The sequence below is a fragment of the Lissotriton helveticus genome, chromosome 10 (genome assembly GCF_964261635.1).
Source record: "Lissotriton helveticus chromosome 10, aLisHel1.1, whole genome shotgun sequence".
NCBI lineage: Eukaryota > Metazoa > Chordata > Amphibia > Caudata > Salamandridae > Lissotriton > Lissotriton helveticus.
In genome coordinates, this window is record NC_136071.1 from 300,371,265 (window position 1) to 300,396,088 (window position 24,824).

A 24,824-nucleotide genomic window follows, 5' to 3' on the forward strand; every position below is an offset into this window, starting at 1 on the left:
CTCCCAGTTGTAACAAGGGAAGAACCTGTTGCAGTGTCAACATGTGGAAGTGTTCTGAAAGAATGTACTGGTTCGAGGGGCGTAGGTCTAGAATCGGTCTGAGTGAGCCGTCCTTTTTTGGGATTAATAAGTACAGGGAATAAACCCCTGTGCCTTCTTCATTCCACTGGCACGAGCTCTATTGCGCCTTTTTGCAGCATCACCAGAACCTCCTGCTGCAATAAGTGCAAGTGCTCTGCTGACATAGGACGGTGTTTTGGGGGTATGTTTGGTGGGGTGGATGTCAGCTCCAAACAATAGCCGAACTGGATAAGTTGCCTGACCCACCTGTCTGTGGTGATGGACTTCCAGACTGGCAGGAACTGTTGGAGTCTCCCCCCGACAGGTGTTGGATGGTCGGGGGGCAGTGACAGGGAGTCACTGTTTGTTGGCGGCAGAGGAACGGGAACTGTTGTTGCCTCTGCCTCTACCCTTGGCACTGTTTCCTCTGTATCCACCTCTGCCCTGCTTGCTGTAGGAGGATTGCGCACCACTTTTATTGAATGGCGTCTGCTGCGACATGTGCCCTCTGTTAACACCTCGATTGCCTGAGCGACGAAAAGTGTTCCCTCTAAATTGTTGTGACTGGAGAGCTCCCATGGACTTGGCAGCCTCGGTATCTTTTTTGATCTTCTCCAGGGTGGTGTCCACCTCTGGACCAAATAACTTGTCTGGATTAACGGGCTGGTTGAGGATAGTAGTCTGTATCTCTGGCTTGAATCCGGAGATGCTGAGCCATGCCTGACGCCTCAACATCACACTAGTGTTGATCGCTCTCGCTGCTGTGTCCGCAACATCCAGCGCACACTTTATAGCAGCGTTGGAGATGAGCTTCCCCTCCTGGATAAGCATTTCAGCTCCCTCTTTAAACTGGTCTGGGAGGTGTTGTAACAGCTGCTCTAGGGTGTCATAGTGTGCCCTATCGTATCTGGCCAACAGAGCCTGCGTGTTTGAGATGCGCCATATGTTGGCCGCCTGAGCTGCTACCCTCTTCCCAGATGCCTCCAGCACTTTTGACTCTTTGTCTGGGGGAGGAGCTTCACCCGTGGTTTGGGAGTTCGCCCTCTTGCGGGCATTAGAGACCACCAAAGCGTCCAAAGGCAACTGGCCCCTTATGTAGGTCGGGTCGCCAGGTGCCGGTCTGTATTTCTTCTCAATGCGAGGGTTGACAACCCTTGATCTCGTGGGTTCCTTGAAAATGTCTGCCGCATGCTTAAGGACCCCTTTCAACATTTGGAGAGTTTTGACAGTTTTTTCAGCAGTAGAGAAAGTGTCAAAAAGGAAGTCCACCTCCACGGGGTCAGCATGCATTTCCACTTTATGGTTTGTAGCTGCCCTTTCAATTAAGGCATTAAATGCCGCATAATCTTCAGTGGGAGACGGCTTGACGTTATAAACCTGAGGATCCTGGACCGTCTGCTGGTCCCCTTGATCACCTGTGTCCATCCATGAGTCCTGTTGCTCATCTGGCTCTGTATGAGCAGGAAAATTGTACTCCTCATCCTGCTCCCCTTCATCCCCATCAGAGTATGTGGGTGAAGGTGTTGCACTCCTCCTAGGCTGAGGAAGAATCTGCTCAACCAGAACTGGTGTTTCTGGTGCAGGCTTCTTTCGTTTCAGAGGAATTGTAAACGACTCTAAAGGCTGTGAAGTTATTTTCCTCTTGTATAGCGTGAGTTTCCCGGTGTCGGCATCGATGAAATGCTCCGACCGTTCTTCAACTAAAGGGTGTCGATGACCAAAAGTTCAGGCCGGGTGAGTTGACTTCGACACAGTGTCCTTGGGCACCAACCGCGGTGCAAAGGCCTTAGGCGCCACCTTAGGCGGCAACGTGTAGTGGATCGGCGCCGAGGTGGGCTTCGGCGGGTCCGCCGGCTTTGGTGCGCAAGGAGTCTTCGGTTCCGATGCCAAAGCCTTGTCCTTAAGGTGCTTGAGGGAGTCCAAGACCTGCTTCGTAAAGGAAGCGGACGGTTTCGTCGACCCGACTGAAGTCCTTGGTCCGCCCCTAGGGGAAGACCCGAGCGTGGATGACTTGTGTTTGTCCGGTCGAGGCGCAGGAGCACCCTTGACTGGTGCGCTTCGATCACTGTCCACGGCCGCAGACGTCGATGCCGACGGCTTCGGATCGACAGGTTTTCCTTTAGGAGTCACGACCCCAGACCTTGGCTCTGCGCCCTTGACTGACTTTGCTTCTACGGGCCCCTCGGTCTTCGGCCGCGACAGACTGTCCCGATGTAGGCTCGACAGCCTTCTTGGAGGTGGGCTTGTCCGCCTTTGTTGACACCGGCTCGACGGCCTTCTTCGAGCTTGGCTCCTTGACCACCTTCGGCACCTTTGCCTGGTCGACAGCTTTCATCGGTTTGGAGGCCCCCGAAGACGACGGCGTTGGTGGTGGAGCAGACGTCTTCGGTTTCGATGGCGTGTCGGCCATCTTTGTTTTCGTCGATACCGAGGGTTTCAGTTTCGGTTTCGATTTCATTAATGGCGGCTCCGCGGAGGTCTCTGTAGCCGGGCCGGAAGGCGGGGCCGTGGAGTGAGGAATAAGGTCTTGGGTAAGGCCGCGTGGCGATCCCGTGACCTGAGCCTTGGTAAGAGTACGAACGGGGCATAGCTCTTCCTCCGAGCTATCTTCCATGGCCCCATATGCTTCGTCGTCGTCCCCTACCTTCTCGACGAGTTCCTCAATGTCTTGACTGTGGATGTCCGCTCCGTAGTCGGACTCGACCTCCACCGGTGTAGGGGAAATCTGCAGGTGACGCACTTGCTCGTCTGCTTCGGGGTCGTCAAAGATGTCCACCGGTGCCGGAGCCGATCGCTGGGCCTCAAGGCGCGCCACTCGCCGAAGCTTGATCGTCTTCTTCGATCGAAATCTGGAACAGGCCATACAGTTGGCCTCGTCGTGGTCCGGCGACAGGCACTTGTTGCACACAGGATGGACGTCAATGTGTGGGTACTTGGAACCACACACGGGACATTTCTTGAACGGACTCCGTTCCATGCCGTCGAAGTCTTGCCGCGTCGACTAGGCCCCGATCACCGAAGAGTGTCACGACCCCCCGGATATCCGACTCCACGAGCTGGAAGATATACGGGACCGAACGCGAACAATACCGACGGTGCAAAGAAGGCCTTTTGGCCTTGAAAAAGTTTTATCACGATTCCGAACAGGAGATGTCGAAATCACATCCGAACCCAATGGCGGAAAAAAACAATCTGGGGATGGAGTCGATGCCCATGCGCACTGTAGTCCAGGGGAGGAGCCACCTATCTCGTGATACTTCGAAGACTCTTCCAGGACAACAATGTGCAATCATCCGGACCCAACACTAGGCGGCGATCTATGCTATAGATATGAATTTAGCAGCCCACATGCCTCGAACTTTTTTTTTCTCACCCTTTTGGCCTCTATTTTTTTTTTGTACACTGTGATTTTTGATATTGTTGGCTTAAAAACTCTGGGCGCACCATCACTACTAATTAATGGTGAGGCACAGGTGCTCCTGTTAAAATGGAGGGTAGGTGCTCTAACACAAAATGGTGGCCTATCAGATTTTGCCTCAGAGCTTTGGGCCATAGGGTGACATGAGAGGTTCTATAACCTTCTGGTCCACTCTAGTCACTGGGGCCCAGGCTATATATAGAGAAAGAGCGGGGCGGCCATTTTGAGAAGAGAGTGGACACTGAGGGGCTGGCTGGAGTCCAGGCTGCTGAGTGAGGAGGTTGTCGCACTGAAGGGGTTGACCGCCTTTAGGGGCTGCTACCCTTCACAGTTGACGCTGCCCCCATCTGCTGATCTGACCCTGTCCTTATTTAACATCTGGACCCCCCCCCCCCCTTTTTCCCCAGTGGTTCCACAGGAGAGGGACTTCCAAATTGACCAGGTTGTGTATTGAGGAAGCCAGAAACCCCTTACAGGTGGCAAGTGCTGTCGCCTTCTGCTGGGGATGTAGCCTGGGTGAAGTATCCCCTTAGAGCCCCTGTCGCCTGGAGCGATAGTGTGACAGGTCTTCCCTTCACGTAACCTCTGTGAATCCAGGGTCCTCCCTGGGCTGCAGGAACTCTTTAGCAAACACCGCAGCTAGCCCGGGATTTCCCCCCTGTGACACAAGCCTTGAATCCACTGACCGCGGTGGCCCCCTGGAGATTTCCTGGTGTGCGGGACCTCAGGGGACAGTTACCGGCCTCCGCTGCTGAGGAGATTGCTGCTGGTGCGATCCAGTCAACGCGGCGGCCCAGACTGGGAAGGGAAGCCGGGCCGCGCTGACAGGAAGCTGAGGTAGGATCGGGAGAGACGCGGGGCGGAGTTGCCTAGAGACCGAGGCTCCAGCCCAGCGCGTCACTCCCCCTCGTCAGTGCTTCCGCCTCCGGCTACCGCTGAGGAACGCTGTCTTGCTGTCTCTGGCACTGGAAGCCTAGCGGGGACACAAAGTGAGACGGTACCATGGCCGAGAGCCCCGAACCACACCCCCCCCCCCCTTCTTTTCTTGTGTGGGTGTCAGCTTCCCTCCATGGACAACAATCCTCAGGTGAGGAGCGGGGAAAATTGCACACGCTGGGGCTGAGGTGAGGAGATGTTGTAGCGGCCGCAATAAACAGGAAAACGAGGGTGCTCTTTCCCCAACCCTTAACGAGTGAATTAGTCCTGCCCGTCAGAGGCTTAGAAATAAATCACCTGTTCTGGGAAGAAAGAAGGTGAGAGAACCTTCCAACTGGGGGTGAATGTCACTAACTAAGTTCCCCCATTTCAGTGGCGACTCTGCATGGGCCTAACCTTTTGAATAAACCTTTGTGGATCACACATCTTTCTGGCCGAATGTAGTGAAAGAATTGGCCCATAAAGACTGTACTCACCGGCCCTTGTTACAACTGTGAATCCCGCTGGTTCTCTCTTCCCGGGTGAATTTGCCTAAACTGCTTTCCCAGAGCAGTACCGGAACTATTCACTGAGATAATACCAAATCCTGTTATTGTGTAATGTTATACCGAACAGAAGGGTAATAAGTATAGTGCCATTTTCCTGAACTTTCATGTAAGTCAAGCGTGTAGTTGACCAAAAGACTTGATGGTAAACGTATTTAATCTTTTATCTTGGGATTATTTATGTATTTATTTATGTATGCAACTGAGGATGCAAATAACTACCTAATGCTTATCCAATGCTGTAGTCCCCCGCTTGGTTATAGTGTCCTACATACAGCACATTGGCATCGTTACTGAATACTGCTTGAAAATGCTCTGAACCAAGTGTAATGGATTGTCTTTCTTATTTAAAGTTTATGCTGGAATTTCGCCTTGCTGAAAACTTAATTGATTAAATGTATTGACAATTCCAAATCTATTGAACTCAAGAAGATAAACATTTCTATTTTTCTAACAAGGTGTGGTGTCATTTCTGGTGGAGGTACACTGGGGTGCTGAGTTGAGTGTGACGCAAGTACGACAAGTTGCCCTTGGAGTTAGGCCTTACCCCTTAGTGCCAAGCTACCCTAGGTGGACCGGAGATCCCGGGTCCAACAGTCTCTACCAGATAATGTATGATGTTCCAGCCATACCATCGTGGTTGTGGGCTGTGGATAAATGGACTATACTAAAAAGTCCTGCAGGACCGAACAGGGAAAATGCCTGTCCCTGCAGAGCTAACTGTCCAAGCAGTATTGTTTGTAAAAAGTATGCCGGGTCACCCACGTCGCTGCTTGGCAGGTGTCCAGGAGTCAAACCCCACAGGCTAAAGCTGTGGTTGCATAGTTGACTCTGGTGGAATGGGCTTGTAAGCAATCAGAAGGCTTCTTTTTAGTCAGGGCATAGCAGACCTTAATACAGAGAATGTCCCACCATGAAATGTCCCATTTCAGAACTGCATGGCCATTTTTAGCTCCTACATAGCCCATAAGAGTTGGTTGGCGACCTGGAATTCTTTTGTGCAGTCATGCCAGAACAGCAATGCTTTTCTGTCCAGATGGTGGAGTCATTTCTCCTCCTTAGCGGGATGTGGAGGAGCATAAAAGGTGGTCAGGGTGACAGTGTGTCCCAAATGGAATGAGGTCACCACTTTATGTAGGAAAGACGCCAAGGTACAAAGCACGATCTGTCCTGGAACACTATAGGATTGGAAGGCTTCGATAAGGCCTGCAGATCACTCACCCTCCGGGCTGATGTTATTGCCATTAGAGAAGCGATCATGATGGTAAGCAGCCGGATGGGTCACATGTGTATCAGCTCAAAATGAGCACACATGAGGTAAGTGAAAACCAGGTTCAGATCCCACTGAGGCATGATGAATGGCGAAGGGGGAAACAGCCCTTTCAGAAACCTATGTACAATAGGGTACTTACATAAAGTGGGATGGTCAGGCAGCTGCAGGAAAGTAGAGAGAGCAGAGAGATAACCCTTGAGAGTGCCTAGAGCAAAGCCCTGCTGGGTAAGGGTAGGAATGAAGAGAAGAATATCAGAAAGAGAGGTCAAAAGACTTTTCTGTACAATATTTTACAAATGTTTGCCAACTCCAAGCATATACCATTTTGGTGGCGGGCCGCCGGACTGCCAAGATAAATGTACCCAGCTTCACTGCATCCCCTAACAGCACCTTCTGCAACGTGGCAACGTCATCGATAGGGGACACCCTCGTAGGCGGAGAGTCTGACAAGGTCGCAGAGTACGTTCCACCACTCGAGGAATCAGTGTCCCTCGTGTACCTGGACCGTGCCCTCTCGTGGCGTTGACGATGGTGAGACCTGGTAGAGGATCTGCGCCGGCTGCGAGAGCGATGTCTCGGTCGGGACCGAGATCTGGACACGTCCGGGACCAGCAGCAAAGGCTGAGGCCGCAGATGCGGAAGTGTCGGCAAACTTGGAGGAGGCGGAGGAGTCCTAGGCATCCGAGGAGGCGTAGGCGTCCTAGGAGGAGCCACGGGCTGGTCTGGCACTGGCGACCTAGATGGTGAATAGGTCCTTGCGTACTCAGAATCCGATGTAGGAATCACTCTCCTCCGTTTGCGGGCAGGCCTCGAAGAGGGAGCTCTGGAGGCAGTGTCCCGTGACAGCGAGCGCCAGTGCCGCTGTGACCAAGAGCTGTCAGACGGGGATATGCTGACCACAGAGGGTGAAGAGCTTCTTGAAAACTAGCTCCGACGACGTCTCGATGGCGACTTCCTTCTCGACGTCTACTTTCGAGATGTCTACTTTCTAGACGTCGAATCCCCTCTTTGACGTCGTTTAGACCCAGAGCCCGGGGTCGACGGGGAGCATATCGCCGTCATACCTGGTTTGACGTCGACGTCCTAGCCGTCCACCGGGACCGGTGCAGTTTCTGCGCCTTCATCTGACTGGGGAGCCCACCAGAGGCCGATGCATCGGTTGTGGTAGAAGAAAAACTCTCTCCATGCCCAGAGGTCCCACCTGCAACTTGTTGTCTCCTCAGCTCCAGGCCTTGAAGACGAATCTTCTCCCTGCCATGCAGGGTCCGCCTGGAGAAGGACTTGCAGATGACACAGGAGTCAGGAACATGAGAAGATGGAAGATAGAGTATGCACACCATGTGAGAATCTGACTTGGCCTTCTTCCTGCCACATTGGTGACACTTGTCAAATAAAGCTGGCATTTTGAAAGGAAAGCAGTGGCCTAACTTCTAAAAAAAGACAGCAACGGGAAGAGAAAGGTCCCAGACGTCGAATGAAACTCTTAAACTTACAAAAAAGCTCAAATATTTGAAGAAATACCAATAAAGGTAGAGCTCAATGCTCCAGGGTCCTGCTAGCAGGAACCGGAAAAAATAACTGAAAGTAACTTGCCTTTGGCTGTGCATCATGGGATACAGAGGGTCTCTGGAGGGTTCGTTAAAGGCATGGTACCCATTTACAGGGCACATAATGGCAGCCTATGGGGCTTGTCTGTCCAGCCCTTCCGCTCTATCATGCCAAAGGATTTTTGTGAAGGGGAGTTTCTCTAGGTGTGAATGTGAGAAAGTACCATCTTTCTTGCACTGGTATGCCCCCACTTTTTTCTGAACTGCTGATGTGCTTTGACTGAGAGTGCCCATGGTCCTTACCAACCAGGTACCCAGGGTCTGTGTTCCTTCCCTAAAAGCTGTGTTGAAACTGAAACCCAATTGGCATCTCTGGCCACCTGTCAGCCCCTAGTAAATAGTACACTAGGTACCCAGGGCATGGTGACCAGAGAAGACCCCTGAGGACTGCAGCACTTATTATGCCACCCTCAGGGGCCCTGTACCCTGACACCCAGACACTGCCTTTGCAGGCTGAGTGTCTAGGTACAGAGCTAAACCAGGAGTCGACATGGCACACAACCTTGTGTGCCATGCCCACAGAACCCACTGCCCTGGCATACTTCAGTCACCCCTCTAGCTGGGTGCCCTATGCCAGAGGTGTGGGCACAGGTGCAGGAGCTCTGTGCCCCTACAGTACCCAGGGCCATTCCTGGGCACTGTAAGTGCAGTGATGCCATTAAGAGTATATGTTGCTGGGAGGTTGTCATTACGAACTCCACAGCACCATAACGGCTACACTGAAGGCTGACAAGTTTTGTACCAAACTTCTCAGCGCATTAAACCCGCACTGATGCTAGTGTGGGATTTACTGTAAAATGCACCCGAGGTTATATTTTACAAAAAAATATATATATATATTTTACAAAAAAAATGCACCCGAGGGCATCTTAGAGATGCCCTCTGGAAAACTAACCTACCATCCACGTCTGGGCTGAGTGGCTGCAGAGGCTGCCACAAAGCAGACATGTTGCTGGACCCCTGTGTGGAGAGCCCCTCGCTCTCCTGGGCCTGCAACAATGCACATCATGGGCGAGGTGCTAGGTCTCCTCCCCCAGGATGGGCAGGGGGAAGCTTCAAAGTCATGCCGCCTCTGTGAGCTTCTCCAGACCATTTGCTGTACCCAGCAACAGGACCCCACCAGTTCTGACCCACACTCTGGCGGGAAGACTGGCAGGAAAAACGACGTCTGGAAGGGGGGTGTGCCAGCCTGTGCCAACCCCACCCCTCAGATGGGGGAGACGAGGTGAAGCACGACCGCGGGCTCCGGACATCTTGAAGATGGGGAGCCCTGCCCATGGCCGAGAGCCCCGAACCACCCCCCCCCCCTTCTTTTCTTGTGTGGGCGTCAGCTTCCCTCCATGGACAACAATCCTCAGGTGAGGAGCGGGGAAAATTGCACACGCTGGGGCTGAGGTGAGGAGATGTTGTAGCGGCCGCAATAAACAGGAAAACGAGGGTGCTCTTTCCCCAACCCTTAACGAGTGAATTAGTCCTGCCCGTCAGAGGCTTAGAAATAAATCACCTGTTCTGGGAAGAAAGAAGGTGAGAGAACCTTCCAACTGGGGGTGAATGTCACTAACTAAGTTCCCCCATATCAGTGGCGACTCTGCATGGGCCTAACCTTTTGAATAAACCTTTGTGGATCACACATCTTTCTGGCCGAATGTAGTGAAAGAATTGGCCCATAAAGTCTGTACTCACCGGCCCTTGTTACAACTGTGAATCCCGCTGGTTCTCTCTTCCCGGGTGAATTTGCCTAAACTGCTTTCCCAGAGCAGTACCGGAACTATTCACTGAGATAATACCAAATCCTGTTATTGTGTAATGTTATACCGAACAGAAGGGTAATAAGTATAGTGCCATTTTCCTGAACTTTCATGTAAGTCAAGCGTGTAGTTGACCAAAAGACTTGATGGTAAACGTATTTAATCTTTTATCTTGGGATTATTTATGTATTTATTTATGTATGCAACTGAGGATGCAAATAACTACCTAATGCTTATCCAATGCTGTAGTCCCCGGACATCTTGAAGATGGGGAGCCCTGCCCAATCCCAGCTAGGCTTCTGCCCCCCTCCCACAGGAGAGGAGCAGGCTAGGGGGTGTACCCACACCAGGACAGGGACCTATTGGTCCCTGCCCTTGCCCTACCTGTAACAACCCTAAATTCAGTATTTAGTGGCTCCCTGAACCTTCCTTCCTCAGATCCCGATACCAAAAGAAGAAAGAAGATCAAGAAGAAGACCCGCCACGCAGCTGCTAACAGGACGACAATTGACTTGGCCCCAGCCCTACCGGCCTGTCGATCCTGGAACCTGCTCATGCCTAAATCCCAGCGACTCCTGCGTACAGCAACCTTGGGACACCCAGAGGACCTGCCTGCCTTGACCCTCTTAAAGACTGGGACTCCCATCAGCAGAGGCTCTGCTGCAACAACCCCCCTGGTGCCAGTTAGGAAGCACCGGACCAGCCCACTCTGCACCCGCTGAGCCCTGCCCGTGCCAGAGTGATACAAGACCACAAGGACGTCCCCCCGGCGACTGGGACCCCGGAGTCCAGTGCCAAAAGACCCTCCTCGACGAACCAGACGACGCCTGCAGACTCAGAACCAGGGCCCCTCCCAACCGCGACCAGCTGAGGGTAAGCTTTTCCAACACCCAAAGACACCCCTGCACCCGGCGCCCTACAGCCCCCTGTGCCTCCCTTTGGAGTACCTACCTGTGCTCCAAGATCCCAAATTACCTCTCGACGTGCTGGTCGCCCCTGGAGAGTCTCCGCCCGAGCCTGCAGCCTTTGTTCCCATTTGACCTTTTCCATTGGATAACATTGAGCGCCCGACGGCTCCAAAGCACCCTGCACCCAGCCGCCCGAGTACCGTTGGCTGTGCCACCTTTGTCCTATCCTGCTTCCCCCTTTACCCGGAGCAAGTGACCAGGAGTCCAGCTCCCACAGCCGCGTGGCCTGCTAGCCAGCAGCCCCGTCCCCTATTGGATAACATTGGGCCTAACTACCTCTGCACCCGGCCGCCCCTGTGCCGCTGAGGGTGAATCAACTGTACCTACCTGACTCTGGGGGACCCCTGAGTCTATGCCCAGAACCACAACTTTACCAGTCGAGTACTCACCAGGAAACCGGTAACTCACTTCCCTGCCATTGAATAACATTGACTGGTTTGACCAGTCAAAGTGTCTACTTTTGAAAACTTGAAATATTCATATAAAATCATCGGAATTCCGAAATGCTCACCTATTATCAGGAGAGGAGCCAGTACTGTACCTTGTAGCCCAGTGCTGAAACGCAAAAGTAATCCCTAGCGGGTTTACTAGTAACTTGTATTTTCTCCATTGGAATCCACTGTCTGCTTTTCTATGACATTTTTTCTAAGTGTCTACTTTTGAAAACTAGAAATTTTCTTTAAAAATCATACGAAATACTGAAACATAATTACTTACCTGTTTTGAGTTGAGACCCCAGTGCTGGCCCCAGGAGACCAGTACTGGATTACAAAAGTAACAAGATCGTACTTTACTTGCAACCTGAATTTTCTCCCATTGGATAACATTGCCAGATTTCTGTTGAAAAGTTTCCAAGTGTGAACTTTTAAAATCGCTTTTTATTCCTGAAAAATCATCACAATAACTAAAACGTTTTTGCTAAACTGTTTCCAGCTTAGACCCCAGGACTGAACCTAGGAGCCAGTCCTGGAATTACCAAAGTAATCTACCAAGTAATCACCTGTGTTTATATAAGGGAATCCATTGGGTGCAATGCTAAATTGTGTGTAGAATTGTGTTGCCTACTGCAACACCTGTACCCATTGTCTTTACAAAGTTGACTGCCTTTCTGCAAAGTACTCATCTGAGACCTCTCATATTGAGAACAGTATATTTTTGATGCCTGTTGGTTCTAGAAATAAAACGACTATATCTTTTGATATAAAAACAATTGGCCTGGAGTTCAGTCCTTGAGTGTGGGAAACCTTTTGCTGACTGAGTGTGTACAACAAATGCTTTACACTGTCCCCTGGTACTGCCGTACTGCTCGACCAAGCTACCACTTTAGAGTGTAAGGTCACACCTGGCTTTAACCTCTGTTATACCTCTGGGGTTTGTGGACTCTATACACACTGTACCTTATTCTGGTCCAGTATATATAGAGCCACTTTCTCACGGTAAACTTACCAAAATGTTACATTTTGATATTTCTGGCTATCCTTTTCACTTCAGAAAGAAGTACTGGCCAGTGTAGCCTCGTTAACTTCAGGCTGCATTATTTGTCTTTGATTTTCTCTTAAGTGTCTATGCAGTACTGCAGAAGAGGACAACTTAAGAGACTATTTCGATTGCTCCGGGGTCCACGCACATGGGCGGGACTGATCACATGATTAGGACTATACACAGAAATCCCCTACTACAGAACCTGAATATCCTGGACTCGCTCCTCGGAAGGATAAACCCAAACCTGCACTGTGTCCAGACCACCTCAGATGAAATGGAACATCTTTTTAAAGCTACATACGTCATTATTTATTTTTTGTTTAAGTATTTACATTTTTCAGAGGGTGGTACTTTTAAAGAGACATTTTAAAAATGTACTTGCTAAAGCTTTTATAATAACAATAATAAAAAAGTGTACAAGGATCCCTCACACAGGTGTAGCTTTTCAGCGATCATGAATCTGCAAACCTCCCATGAAGGAAAAGGACTTCAAGCACTATGCATATATATTGAGCCTTTACCTTCTGCTTAGTTTCACTCTAGAAGTAGTTTGACACTATCCAGAGATGGTGAATGCATACATATCGCATTTCAAAGCTGCACTGACTTTAAATCTCACTACATATTCATTTATATTTAAGACGCACAACCAAGAGAGCACAGGACATAAAATGTACATGAGATGTTGAATAGTGCCAGTGGTCTACTTTATGTCCTATGACTATTAAGCTACAAACTAAGAACACTGGAAACCAGCTAAAAAATAATCAGTTCTTAAGTCCTTACCCGTATCTCTGAAATTGGTAATCAAAAGTCAACTCTGCGCCTGCTGGAACTGCTCTGGTGGTGAAAAAGCCAACCCTCAGCTGTCCATTCACAGTCCACTAGAAAGGAACAAACAAAAGAAGCATGAGGACACGAATAACATTCTATAAATAACAACTTGCAGCTGACAAAGGTATTGCAATTATTGCTCTATGTGCAAAGCTGCATTACGTCTGCCAATACAAGCATTACCTGCACAAGTAATGCTTGAGTATAATCTAATCAAGAAATCCTGGGCCAAAAGCAGCGCCTTTCCAACTTTCTTCCACATGCTCAGATTAGCCAGACCAGACTATATGAACGGCCTACTGTGGAAAGATCTAGATAGCACAAGATCCTCCATTGCGTCATCTTAAAGTCAAGCTAAAAGACCTCGCACTCGCAGAAGCTTCAGAACAACAACTTCCACATTCTGAATCTAAAAAGCTTGCAGTGACCACAATGAAAAGGCTATCTAGGTGGGATGACTTGGCAACGACAAGCAAGCATTCACATGCCTGGGCAGTGAATAACTCTTATACACCCTGGATCCAGTAGAATTACAACAGTTGCACCTATCCGCTGTGGCTCAAAACCAGATTTTTTGCACTCAGACAGGGGGACTGGAACATTGGGGGCCGACGACTGGACTGGCATGCATCGTCAGTTCAATGAAAAATGTGTCGCCTTTGCGGCCTAAGCGCGGAAACCATCACCCACATTATCTACATCTGCCCCACACTCTTGCAGCTCAGAAAGAAATCTACTCTGCAAAGACTATGCCTGCTTGAACCCAGTGAATACCATACTATATGTTAAAAAACCTAATTTCTGAAGGTGGTTGCGCTAAAACGGGGGCCTGCTTGCTCTAGTATTTGCCCCAGTACGAAGCAGCAGTCAACAGACATCTGAATGTGTCTATGGGCATTACACAGCTGCTGCTGTATCATGCACAGATAGTTATCATCAGGATGAGCTTACCAGGCTATTACATTGTACAGCAGTTATTTAACCCATCAGATGCATGTCAGGGGCACATTAGTGTCCATAATTATGTTGAACTTAATGACTTGCACTTTTTGCTTGCCTGCTGAAATATGAACAAACTAACACTCGAAGCAACTAGGGGGGTTTGGTTGGTGCGCCTACCCATTTGCTGTTTTACATCTACTGTGGGTGCAAATTAAACAAGCATTTGATATACAATCGGTCTCGCCTTTGGGACCTTGTGTGAGAAAGTGCCATCTTGCTTGCATTGGTATGCCCCCACTTTTTTCTGAACTGCTAATGTGCTTTGACTGAGTGTGCCCTGGGCTCCTGCCAACCAGGTACCCAGGGCCTAAATTCCTTCCCTAAAACTGTGCTGACACTAAAACCCAATTGGCATCTCTGGCCACCTGTCAGTCCCTAGTAAATTGTACCCTAGGTATCCAGGGCATGGTGACCAGAGAAGACCCCTGCTGCAGCAATTATTGTGCCACCCTCAGGGGCCCTGTACCCTGACACACACAGACTGCCTTTGCAGGCTGAGTGTCTAAATGTAGAACTAAACAAAGAGTTGACATAGCACACCTCCCTGTGTGCCATGCCCACAGAACCCACTGCCCTGGTATACTTCAGTCGCCCCTCTAGCTGGGCGCCCTATGCCAGAGGTGTGGGCACAGGTGCATGAGCCCTGTGCCCCTACAGTACCCAGGGCCATTCCTGGGCACTGTAAGTGCAGTGATGCCATTAAAAGTATATGGTGCTGGGAGGTTGTCATTACGAACTCCACAGCACCATAATGGTTACACTAAAGACTGACAAGTTTGGTACTAAACTTTTCAGGACATTAAACCCGCACTGATGCCAGTGGGGGATTTAATGTTAAATGCACCAGAGGGCATGTTAGAGATGCCCACTGAAACCTAACCTACAATCCACGTCTGGGCTGAGTGGCTGAAGAGGCTGCCACACAGCAGACATGTTTCTGGATCCCTGGGTGAAGAGCCCCCGCACGCTCTCCTGGGCCTGCAACAATGCACATCCTGGGCGAGGTGCTAGGTCTCCTCCCCCAGGATGGGCAGGGGGAAGCTTCAAAGGCATGCCGACTCTGAGCTTCTCCAGACCATTCGCTGTACTCAGCAACTGGCCCCCACCGGTTCTAACTCCCACTCTGGCGGGAAGATTGGCGGGAAACCCTACGCCAGGAAGGTGATGTGCCAGCCTGTGCCAACCCCACCCCTCAGGTGGGAGAGGCTAGGTGAAGCACGACCCCAGGCTCCGGCCATCTTGAAGATGGGGAGCCCTGCCCAATCACAGCTAGGCTCCTGCCCCTCTCCCATAGGTGAGGAGCAGGCTAGGGGGTGTACCCACCCCAGGACAGGGACCTATTGGTCACTGCCCTTGCCCTACCTGTAACACCCCTAAAATTAGTATTTAGGGGCACCCTGAACCTTCCTTCCTCAGATCCCGATAAGAAAAGTAGAAAGAAGATCAAGAAGAAGACGACCCGCCGTGCAGCTGCTAACAGCAGGACGACACTAACTGACTAGGCCCCAGCCCTACCGGCCTGTCGATCCTCAAACATGCTCCTGCTAAACCCCGGCTTCTCCTGTGGTCAGCAACCTCTAAATCCCCGGAGGACCTGACTGCCATGCTCATCTAAATACTGGGACTTTCACGAGCATTGGTTCTGCTCAAACAGCAACAACCCCTGGTGCCAGCCAGGAACCGCAAATCCAGCACATTCTGCACCCGGCCCGTGCCTGAGTGGACAAAGACCACTAGGACGTCCCCCGGCGACTGTGACCTAGAATCCAGCACCCAAGGACCCTCCTCGACGCTTCTGACGACGCCTGCAACCTCACAACAAGGGACCCTTCCAACTGCGACCAGCAGAGGGTAAGATTACCCGACACCAAAAGACACCCCTGCACCCGGCACCCCACGGCCCCCTATGTCCAACTCCAGGGTTACTACCTATCCTACAACATCACAACTTACCTCTCAAAGTGGTGATCACACCTAAAGAATCTCCGTCCCCGAGCCTGCAGCCTTTATTCAACTTTCAGCTTTCCCAATGAAATACATTGGGCACCCGACGGCTCAAAAAGCACCTTGCACCCAGCCGCCCGAGTGCCACTGGGAGTGCAGCATCTATCCTACTCTACTTACCCACTTGCTCTGTGTAAGTGACCAGGAGCTCAGCTCTCACTGCAGCGTGGTTTGCCTGCTAGCAGCCACCAACCAACGACCCCCTATCCTCCATAGTATAACATTGGGCCTACTCGCTCTGCACCCGGCTGTCCATGTGCCGCTGAGGGTGTAACAACTGTACCTACCTGACCCTGGGAGACCCCCGAGTCTACCCCCAGAACCTTAACTCTGCCAGCAGAGTACTTACACAAAGACCGATAACTTGATTTTCTCCATAGGGTAACATTGGATGGGTTTCACTCAGAATTTTTTGCAACTTTTAAATATTCACTAAAAATCAGCCAATCAACGAAAACAAAATTACTCTCCTGCTATCAGGAGAGATCCCAGTGCTGTATTTCTGAGCCCAGCACTGAACCTGAAAAGTAATTCAAACCGTGATTTACTGTTAACCCAATTTTCCTCCATAGGAATACATAGCCTGGTTTTTGCCAGAATTTCTTCTGTCGATTTTCAAAACTTACAAATATTCCTTAAAAAGAGCCTGTGTAACAAAAACGATTTCTTTCAACAGTTTACAGGAAATGCACCAGGGCTGAATCCAGGATCCAGTCCTGAGTAAGAAAAACCTTTGTAAAGTGAATTTATTGCATTTACTTAAAACTTCCTATTGAGCTCAATGCTATTTTTTGTTTAACTTGTGTTGCATATTGCAACAACTGTAGCTATTGCATTTAAAAGTCTATTGCTATTTGAAAGTATTCAATTGCAACACCTCATTCTGAGAAAGTATTTATGATACCTACTTATGGTTCTAAAATAAACAACTATATATTTGTATATACAAAACAATTGGTCTAGAGTTCAGTTCTTGAGTGGGTGAGGCCATTTGCTGACTGAGTGTGTACAACAAATGCTTTACACTGTCCCCTGATGCTGCCTAACTGCTCGACCAAGCTACCACTTTAGAGAGTAAGGTTATATCCAACTTTAGCATCTGCCATACCTCTGAGGACTGTAGACTCTTTGCACACTGAACCTTACTTTGGTGCAGTATATACAGAGCCACTTTCTTACAACCACCTGATAGGGAATCCAAAAAGCTGGACCATCTCGGGAAGAAGATGTTTTTTTCCTCCAGCTTGAGACTGCGGTCGATAAACACTGCATGTCTGTTGGGCCGTTATACCCACCCTGTGTGGGCTACAGTGGCGCAGGTGCTGCCCCAGGGCCCCGAGGAGGCCCAAGCGTGCCACCTCAGCATCATCGCAAGTTGGAGGATCATCTGGCCCTCCTCCAGCATGAAATTACAGGTCTCTTGGCCAAGGGAGCCATCAAGCAAGTTCCTGCCCCAGAAGTAGGTTGTGGTTGCTACTCCCACTACTTCCTGGTGCCTAAGAAGGACAAATGCCTGCGCCCTATCTTGCATCTCAAGAACGTCAACCGCTTCCTTCAGAATGAGAAGTACAAAATGTTGACTTTAGCTCAGGTCTTGTCTGCCCTCGACCCTGGAGACTGGATGGTTTCACATCCCCGTCCTGCCGGCCCACCGGCGCTACTTGCGGTTCACGGTAGGCCACGAGCACTTTCAGTTTACTTAGCTCCCCTTTGGCCTTACCAGCGGCCCTCAGGTGTTCACGAAGGTGATGGCAGTGGGTCCAGCTCATTCGCACAGATCAGGGGTTCCAGTCTTCCCCTATCTCGGTGACTTGCAGTTAAAGGCAGGCTCGCCCCAGGCTGTCATCTCCCACCTCCAGACTACGGCAGAATTCCTGCATTCGCTGGGGTTCTCCATCAAAGTGCTGAAGTCACACTGACTCCCTCTCCGAAGCTCCTCTTTATCGGAGCAGTTCTGGACACAGCGCGGTTTCAGATCTATCCTCCCGAACAGCGAGTCCGGAATATTCGGGCTATGATTCCGATCTTTCAGCCTCTATCCCGGGATTCGGTCAGGATGACCCTCCGGCTACTGGGCCTGATGGTTTCCTGCATCCTGCTGGTGGATCATGCCAGATGGCATATGCAGGCTCTGCAGTGGGACCTGAAGTTCCAGTGGGCACAACATCAGGAGAACCTGTCCGATTGCGTCCAGATCTCAGAGGGCACTGCAGACCAATTGCAGTGGTGGCTAACGAACAAGGGTTGTGTCGACGACAGATCCCTCTCCCTTCCTCAACCAGAGTTCACAGTGGTGACAGATGCATCACTTCAGGGATGGGGCGGCCACATGGGGGAGGCGGTGATCAGGGGGCTCTGGTCTCCGGTGGAGTCCAGGCTCCACATCAACCTTCTGAGCAATTCATCTTGCACTCAAAGCATTCCTTCCATCTATCCGGGGAAGAGTAGTGCATGTGTTCACGGACAACACCACCACCATGTGGTACTGCAATAAATACGGCGGGAAGGGGTCGTGGACCCTATGTCAGGAGGCCCCCCGCCTCTGGACATGGCTGGAACATCAGAGCATATGCCTGGTGGTTCAACACCTGGCAGGTTCACTGAAACGCAGGTGCAGGCGTATGATAGATTACGAATGTTATCTTCACTCGTAGGCGGTGCAAGGTCTCTGTAGAAGAGTGGGTCTGCATCCCATGGCCACCCCAGATTTTTGCTTTTTGCTTCACTGGTTTACGACTTTCCCTGGCTGTGGGCCTGCTAATCAGACCCACAGCTTAGCTGTTCTCTCTCTAAATTGCAACCATGTACCTTAGGAGCATTTTACCAATTGGTACTGGGCCACCTTTTCAGTCCCTGTACAGCATACCTTAGGTATCCAGGGCATAGGTGTACCCAGGGCCTACCAGGGGCTGAAGCATGTATTATGCCACCCCTGGCTGGCCACCCAAACAGACACAACTGGCTGCACGACAGCTGGGGCAAGGTGGTGTAAACACCCTTTGCTTTAGATATAGTATCCCTATATCTAACCCTAAAATGGACACATATATTCCTATCAGTCACTCCTATGGCAGGCCTTATCAATCCTGAAGGCAGAGTGCTTGGAATTATGTGAGATGGTGCTCTGGCATGAGCTGAGCCCATTTGCAGCTTGCGAAACCAAGTCCTGATAGCTGTTCCATGATAACGCTATACCATATACTCTTAAGTGCATTATAATCCTCGCGATTAAATGCTAACTTTGGTATAGCATTATCAAAACATGTCGAGTAAGGTGTCATACGAATTGGAATACTAACCCCTCGCCAATTCTGGCGACGGGGTTAGCATTCCACCCTTCTAGAGGGACACGGCATGTATGTAACCCCTAACCCCGGTTAAAGTCAGACACAGCCTCAGCTCCACAAAATGGATGCTGCCACCGAGACACAAATCTGCCCTCCTGCTGCTGGGAGTCCTTCCAGCAACGGAGGCCTGGACAAAGGGTTTCCTGCCAGGGGCGGTGCTAGCACCATCCCAGACAGGATTTTGTGTATCCCAGGTAGGCAGGGCTGAAAGGAAGGTGACTGCAAGTGGCACCCCGGTGCTCACTGTGCATATGCCGGCTCAAACCAGTTCCTGGGGCACACCAGCCCCTGAGCTGGGGAGAGACCGGACAAAGGAGAGGGGTGAAACCACCCCACTCCTGGTCCCACCCATAGGGCAGGACCTAGTCGCGTGCCAGCCCCTTTTCTTAGGATAAAGGTAGGAGCAGGCCCCCTTCCCAAATTAGATCATTCTGAATCTTGAACTACTTTCCACGAAAGGAACTCTTGACTTTTCTGAAGACTCTCCCTTGTGGCTAAGGAGTAGCCACCCTGCACCAGCAGGCACCATCGAAGCTCTTGCGGTTTGCTGCACGTCCATCCTCCGGATCAAGACTGCCCAGCTCGACGAGACCCGGATTCCCTGCCATCTCTGACCTCTACCTGCATCATCCAGCCCAGCTGAGATTCGTGGGTGTGACGAGACCCGTGGGACCGGCCATCTTCAAGACCTGCACGACGCTTCACCAGCACGACCCCCGAGAGACCCTCGAGTAAGTGCACTGGGGTTGGAGAAGCCCTAACCCTAAGCAGCTTCAGCACCGAAGTCCAGCCTCCCAGCATCCACGAGATCTGCGTGGGGCCCTTCTGCTTCTTTGCTGCTTGCCACGTTGTCCGGTCACTTGCCCATTGGCTAGTGACCCTCTTGACGACGTACCACGACGTTTTCACTGCTGGTCTAGGTCCCCTAGACTGGCCCTTGCTTCTTGTCCAACAAGAAGTGCCCTGGACCCTCCTGGTCCACTCCAGACGCCATCTTGACTCCACCGCGTGGGCTTGCCTTTGCCAAGGGTTGTTGCTCAAATCCTGAGTCCAGCATCGCCGACAGCCTCGTGGGACAGCTCGCACCTCCAGCCTGGACGCCGACAACGCCTCCTAGCCCGTGTGACTGCAGAGTCCAGCGTCGCCCACTCACCTGGTCGAGGTGACTTCATCCGGTGCCATCCTGGTGCCCACATAATCACTGGCTAGTGATTAAGAACTAAGTCCCCTCTGCTTTCAGGTCGTCTCCTTCACTGATCGAGCCTTGGATCACACCGAACTTCTTCACTGGTCGCCTGCCAGCAACAACTTCTTTCAGGCTCCATAGACTTCAACGAGGACTCCCGACGTCTTTTGAACCCTATGCAGCCGCGGCCCCTGGGCTAGGTAACTTGGGTATTTCGGTACTCCAGCACAGGTTCACTATCCAAGTGTCCAGATCCTTTTTCGTTTTTAGTCTACCTAGTCGGATTCGTCCAGAAACAGTAACTTTAGAAACGCTAGCATCCATAGACTTCTTCCCGCATCCCGCGTGAGAGTGCACACACTGCACCCGATCTCCCTAGGCCTCCTGCTCGTAATCTTAAGGTTCAGTAGTGTAGTCCTAGCGATCCTGAAGCCTCTGGATCTTGTTACTTACCTGCTAGTATTTCGCATTCCACTTTTTGTGTGTATGGTTTTTCGTGCCCCTCGGGCATTTGTGTAAATTGTGCAACTTAAAGTATTTTCGTAAGAGTTTTGTATTGTGCTTAGCTCCCTGACTCATAAAAAGTTCAGGGTAGTCTTGTTATAAATAAATATCCTTTATTTTCATAACAACTTGTGTGGTGTCCTTTCACTTGGTGTTCAAGGGGTATATGTGATGGTAAAACAGCTGGCTTAACACGCCCTCTAGAGTTTAGCCTGAAGACTGCTCGTGTCCATGCTACTAGGATAGCTGGTCTGAAAGGTTGACTTACAACCAATCATCAATAAGGGTTGTTTGGTATGATACACAGTGATCAATAGAATAGTGAGCACTATACATCAGGCCAACTTCTCACAGTCTCTTTCAGCAGTGATGAGAGCCTTGATTAGATCTATTCGCCACCGAAGAGAATGCACAACGTCAGCAATTCTGCGCGTTGGAATTTCCAAGGCAGCACTCGCTCTGCAATTCTTTTCGTCGCGAGTGGAGCTGCAGTCTTCTATACACCTTTCCGCCCTTCCCACTTCTGCCCAGATTGCTGAAGAAGATCAAGTGCGACTGGGACCAAGTTATCCTTGTGGCTGCGGTTTGGCGCGAAGAGTCTGGTATCCCAAGCTATTACATCTGGCCATCGATCCTCCGAACCATCTGCCTCTTCGGGAGGACCTGTCGCAGCAGCAGGGGGACGGTCCTCCACCCAAACCTGTCCAGCCTCCACCTCTTTGTGTGGAGATTGAGCGGCGACAGTTGACAGCTTTCGACCTTCCTCCCGAAGTTTGTGATGTTATCTTGGCAGCCAGGCGTCCCTTCACTAAGACGGTATATGCCTGCAGATGTAACAAATTTGTGGCGTGGTGCACAGCAAAGGATGTGGATCCCCTTTCCACCCCTCTTTCTGAGGTTCTCTTGTTCCTCCTTTCTATGACCCAGCAGGGCTATGCTCTGGGCAGTCTAAAGGGTTACCTCTCGGCCATCTCAGCCTTTCGTAGGCTTTCTGATCAGCCTTCTCTTTTCAAGTCCCCTGTTGTTAATCGCTTTCTTAGAGGCATTACTCATCTCTTTCCTCCTGTTCCATTCGTAATGCCTCAGTGAGACTTGAACTTACTTTTAACTTACCTTATGTGCGCTCCCTCTGAGCCACTACATTACTATCCTCTCAGACTTCTGACTTTGAAAACTGCCTTTCTGGTTGCCATCACTTCTGCTCGAAGAGTGAGTGAGCTCGAGGCTCTTTCTTCAAAACCTACTTTTCGGGCTGTTCATCCGGACATGGTTGTCCTTCGTACTCGTCCATCCTTTCTTCCCAAGGTGGTCACTTCTTTCCATAGCGGCCAAACCATCACTTTGCCCACCTTCTTCCTGCCCGGCATCCTTCTAAGGATGAAGAAAGGCTCCACCATCTGGATCCAAAACGTGCACTTTCTTTTTCCTTGGATCGCACAAACCAATTCCGGGTGGATGACAGGCTCTTTGTTGGCTAAGTTGGCGCCAAGAAAGGTTGGGCAGTACACAAACGGATCATCTCTAGGTGGGTCATTTTTTGAATCAAAGCTTGCTATTCCCTGGCAAAGATGGAGCCTCCAGTGGGGCTACGCGCCCATTCCACCAGGGTGACGGCAGCCACTACTGCTTTAGGACAAAGAGTCCCCCTCAATGACATCTGTCAGGCAGCTACGTGGGCATCTCTGCACACGTTCACTAAACACCACTGCCTGGACAGTCAATTCAGGAGAGACGGCTTCTTTGGCTGTTCTATTCTCCAGGACTTTCTGGTGTGAACTTTGCTCGCAGACTCACCTTCGGGGTTGGTATTGCTGGGTATCTACTCTAAGGTAAGGAATCTATAACTAATTGTCTCTGTCAGATGAACAAGTAACTTACCTTAGGTAACGATATATCTGTAAGAGTCCTAGATTAGTTATAGATTCCTTACCGCCCCACCCATCCTCCCAGTTCTGCGGACTGACTTCTAGGGTTAAGGACTCCCTTTCAAGGCCCTAGTTTTGTGCACCAATGGTCAGTCTCTTGGTATGGCTATGTGCTTCTGGCATGGAAAGTAGAGTACAGAACTGACAGCGCGCGCGGGCGGCATCTAAGTAGCTACTGCCACGTCATCCTGGTGACTACGACGCCAACTATTAACGCGGAGCCGACCGACGCCACCTTTCGACACGCAGGAGTACTGCTAACAAAAAACTTTCTGGATTCGGTCTGATGCCTGGGGGTAATTCGAAGGTAAGGAATCTATAACTAATCTATGTCTCTAACAGATATATCGTTATCGAAGGTAAGTAAGGATAGGTTACTTACCTGTAATCCTAGTTCTCTTCCAGGGGTATTCACATCAAAGACATAAGAAGGTAAGTAACTTATTCATCCACATTCTTCAAAAAACAAAATTTGCTGATGTAAGGGAATATTGAGGGTCTTTGCTTGAAGTTCCAACCACAAAGAAGTGGATGGCGGACGTTTGAGATCTGCACTATCGCTCCTGAAGACCAGCTTGCAATCTCTTGTCTTTCCTGTCCATTGGCGAATGCCATCACCATCTAATGATCACCTTAGGCCCTGGGACACCCTCTGACATGGCAGCCCTGGGCTCGGGAAATGCTGGACAATCGGCGGCTGCCTGAGGGTGCGGTGCTACAGCCTGTGAAGAGACTACTGCCCCACCGGAGCTAGGTGGAGCAGCAGGAATGACATGCTTCGCAGCTTGGTGGTACCGGGCCGACTCCGCGATCCCACCCAAGACTGCAGCCTTGAGCGAGAAGGGTGCACCGGCGACAGGACTACAGGGGACCTGGTGCTTGAAAGATTTGCAGCCAACGCCCACGGGGGCTCCCTCAGACACTGTGGCGAGTGCCATAGTGGGTGGTGTAGGATGCTGGCTCTGTATATGCTATACCAAAATGAGGTATAGTGTGCACAGAGTCCAGTGGAACCCCAAAGGTAGGCAGGGGTAAAAGTAGATCGCACCTTACTATCTATTTGTGACAGTGTGGGCGAGCAGTAATGCTTTATAAGAGGGTAGTGTTCAGCATTTGCTGTACACACTCCGGCAGCAAATGACGTCACACACTCAAATTCTGAACTCAGACCAATTAGTTAGTATAATAAATATTATTTAGTGATATATATTTTCTAGAACCAAGTAAGCCTGGTACAGGTAAGTTTAAATAGTACTTTTCAAGGCAGGTTGAACAACACAAGCAAGCTGAATGAAAATGTCTTGGTTACAGGTTTGTAAATCTTTTGAATACAGTGGAAATTACTGTTAGGTTACTTTACAGATTAATTTATGGATTACTTTCTCAACTCCATGATATGCCTAGATATCACACTGGGACATTTCCTAGAGAAGAGGTAAGTAAACAATTTTTAGTTCTTTGCAGTTCTTTGAAATTTCAATACAAAACCAACTCCACACTTAGAACAATTTTCAAGGAAAAACAGTCAATGTATTTCTATGGAGAAAATTGGATATTGGTTAACAGGTAAGTACTTGGTTGTGAGAGTTGGTATTCTGGTGTAAGAACAAAGGATCCCCAGGGTCAAGGATGCACTCTCAAAGCACCCTCAGCGGCACTAGGGCGGCCGGGTGCAGAGTGCTGAGGCCCAATGTTATCCAATGGGGAATTGGGGGCCTCTGGTTGGTGGCTGCTCACGAGCAGGCCACAAGGTTGTGGGAGCAAAGCTCCTGCTGTTAGGCTCAGGGCAAAGGGGGATCACAGTTAAAACCCAAAGTACACCTGCAGTGGCACAGGTGCGGTTGGGTGCCCTGTTGATTTCAAAGGGAGTTGCCGTTTTTGGATTTTGGGTGCAGGCTCGGTCCAGGAAGACTTCTGGGAGGAGCCAACAGCTGGGCAGGTAAGTTGGATGGCTCACGGACAAAGGTGCACCTCGGGTTCTCTTC

General features: G+C 50.4%; 1 protein-coding gene across 3 annotated transcripts in view; it reads right to left on the reverse strand.

Annotated features, from left to right (window-relative positions):
* SETD2 (SET domain containing 2, histone lysine methyltransferase) overlaps positions 1-24,824 on the reverse strand; it is a 1,168,808-nt gene that overhangs the window by 711,117 nt on the left and 432,867 nt on the right. For all 3 annotated transcript variants that reach the window (XM_078662450.1, XM_078662451.1, XM_078662449.1), the window contains exon 8: positions 12,824-12,921. In XM_078662450.1, coding sequence (XP_078518576.1) covers positions 12,824-12,921 — 98 coding nt within the window. The remainder of the gene's footprint in view (positions 1-12,823; positions 12,922-24,824) is intronic.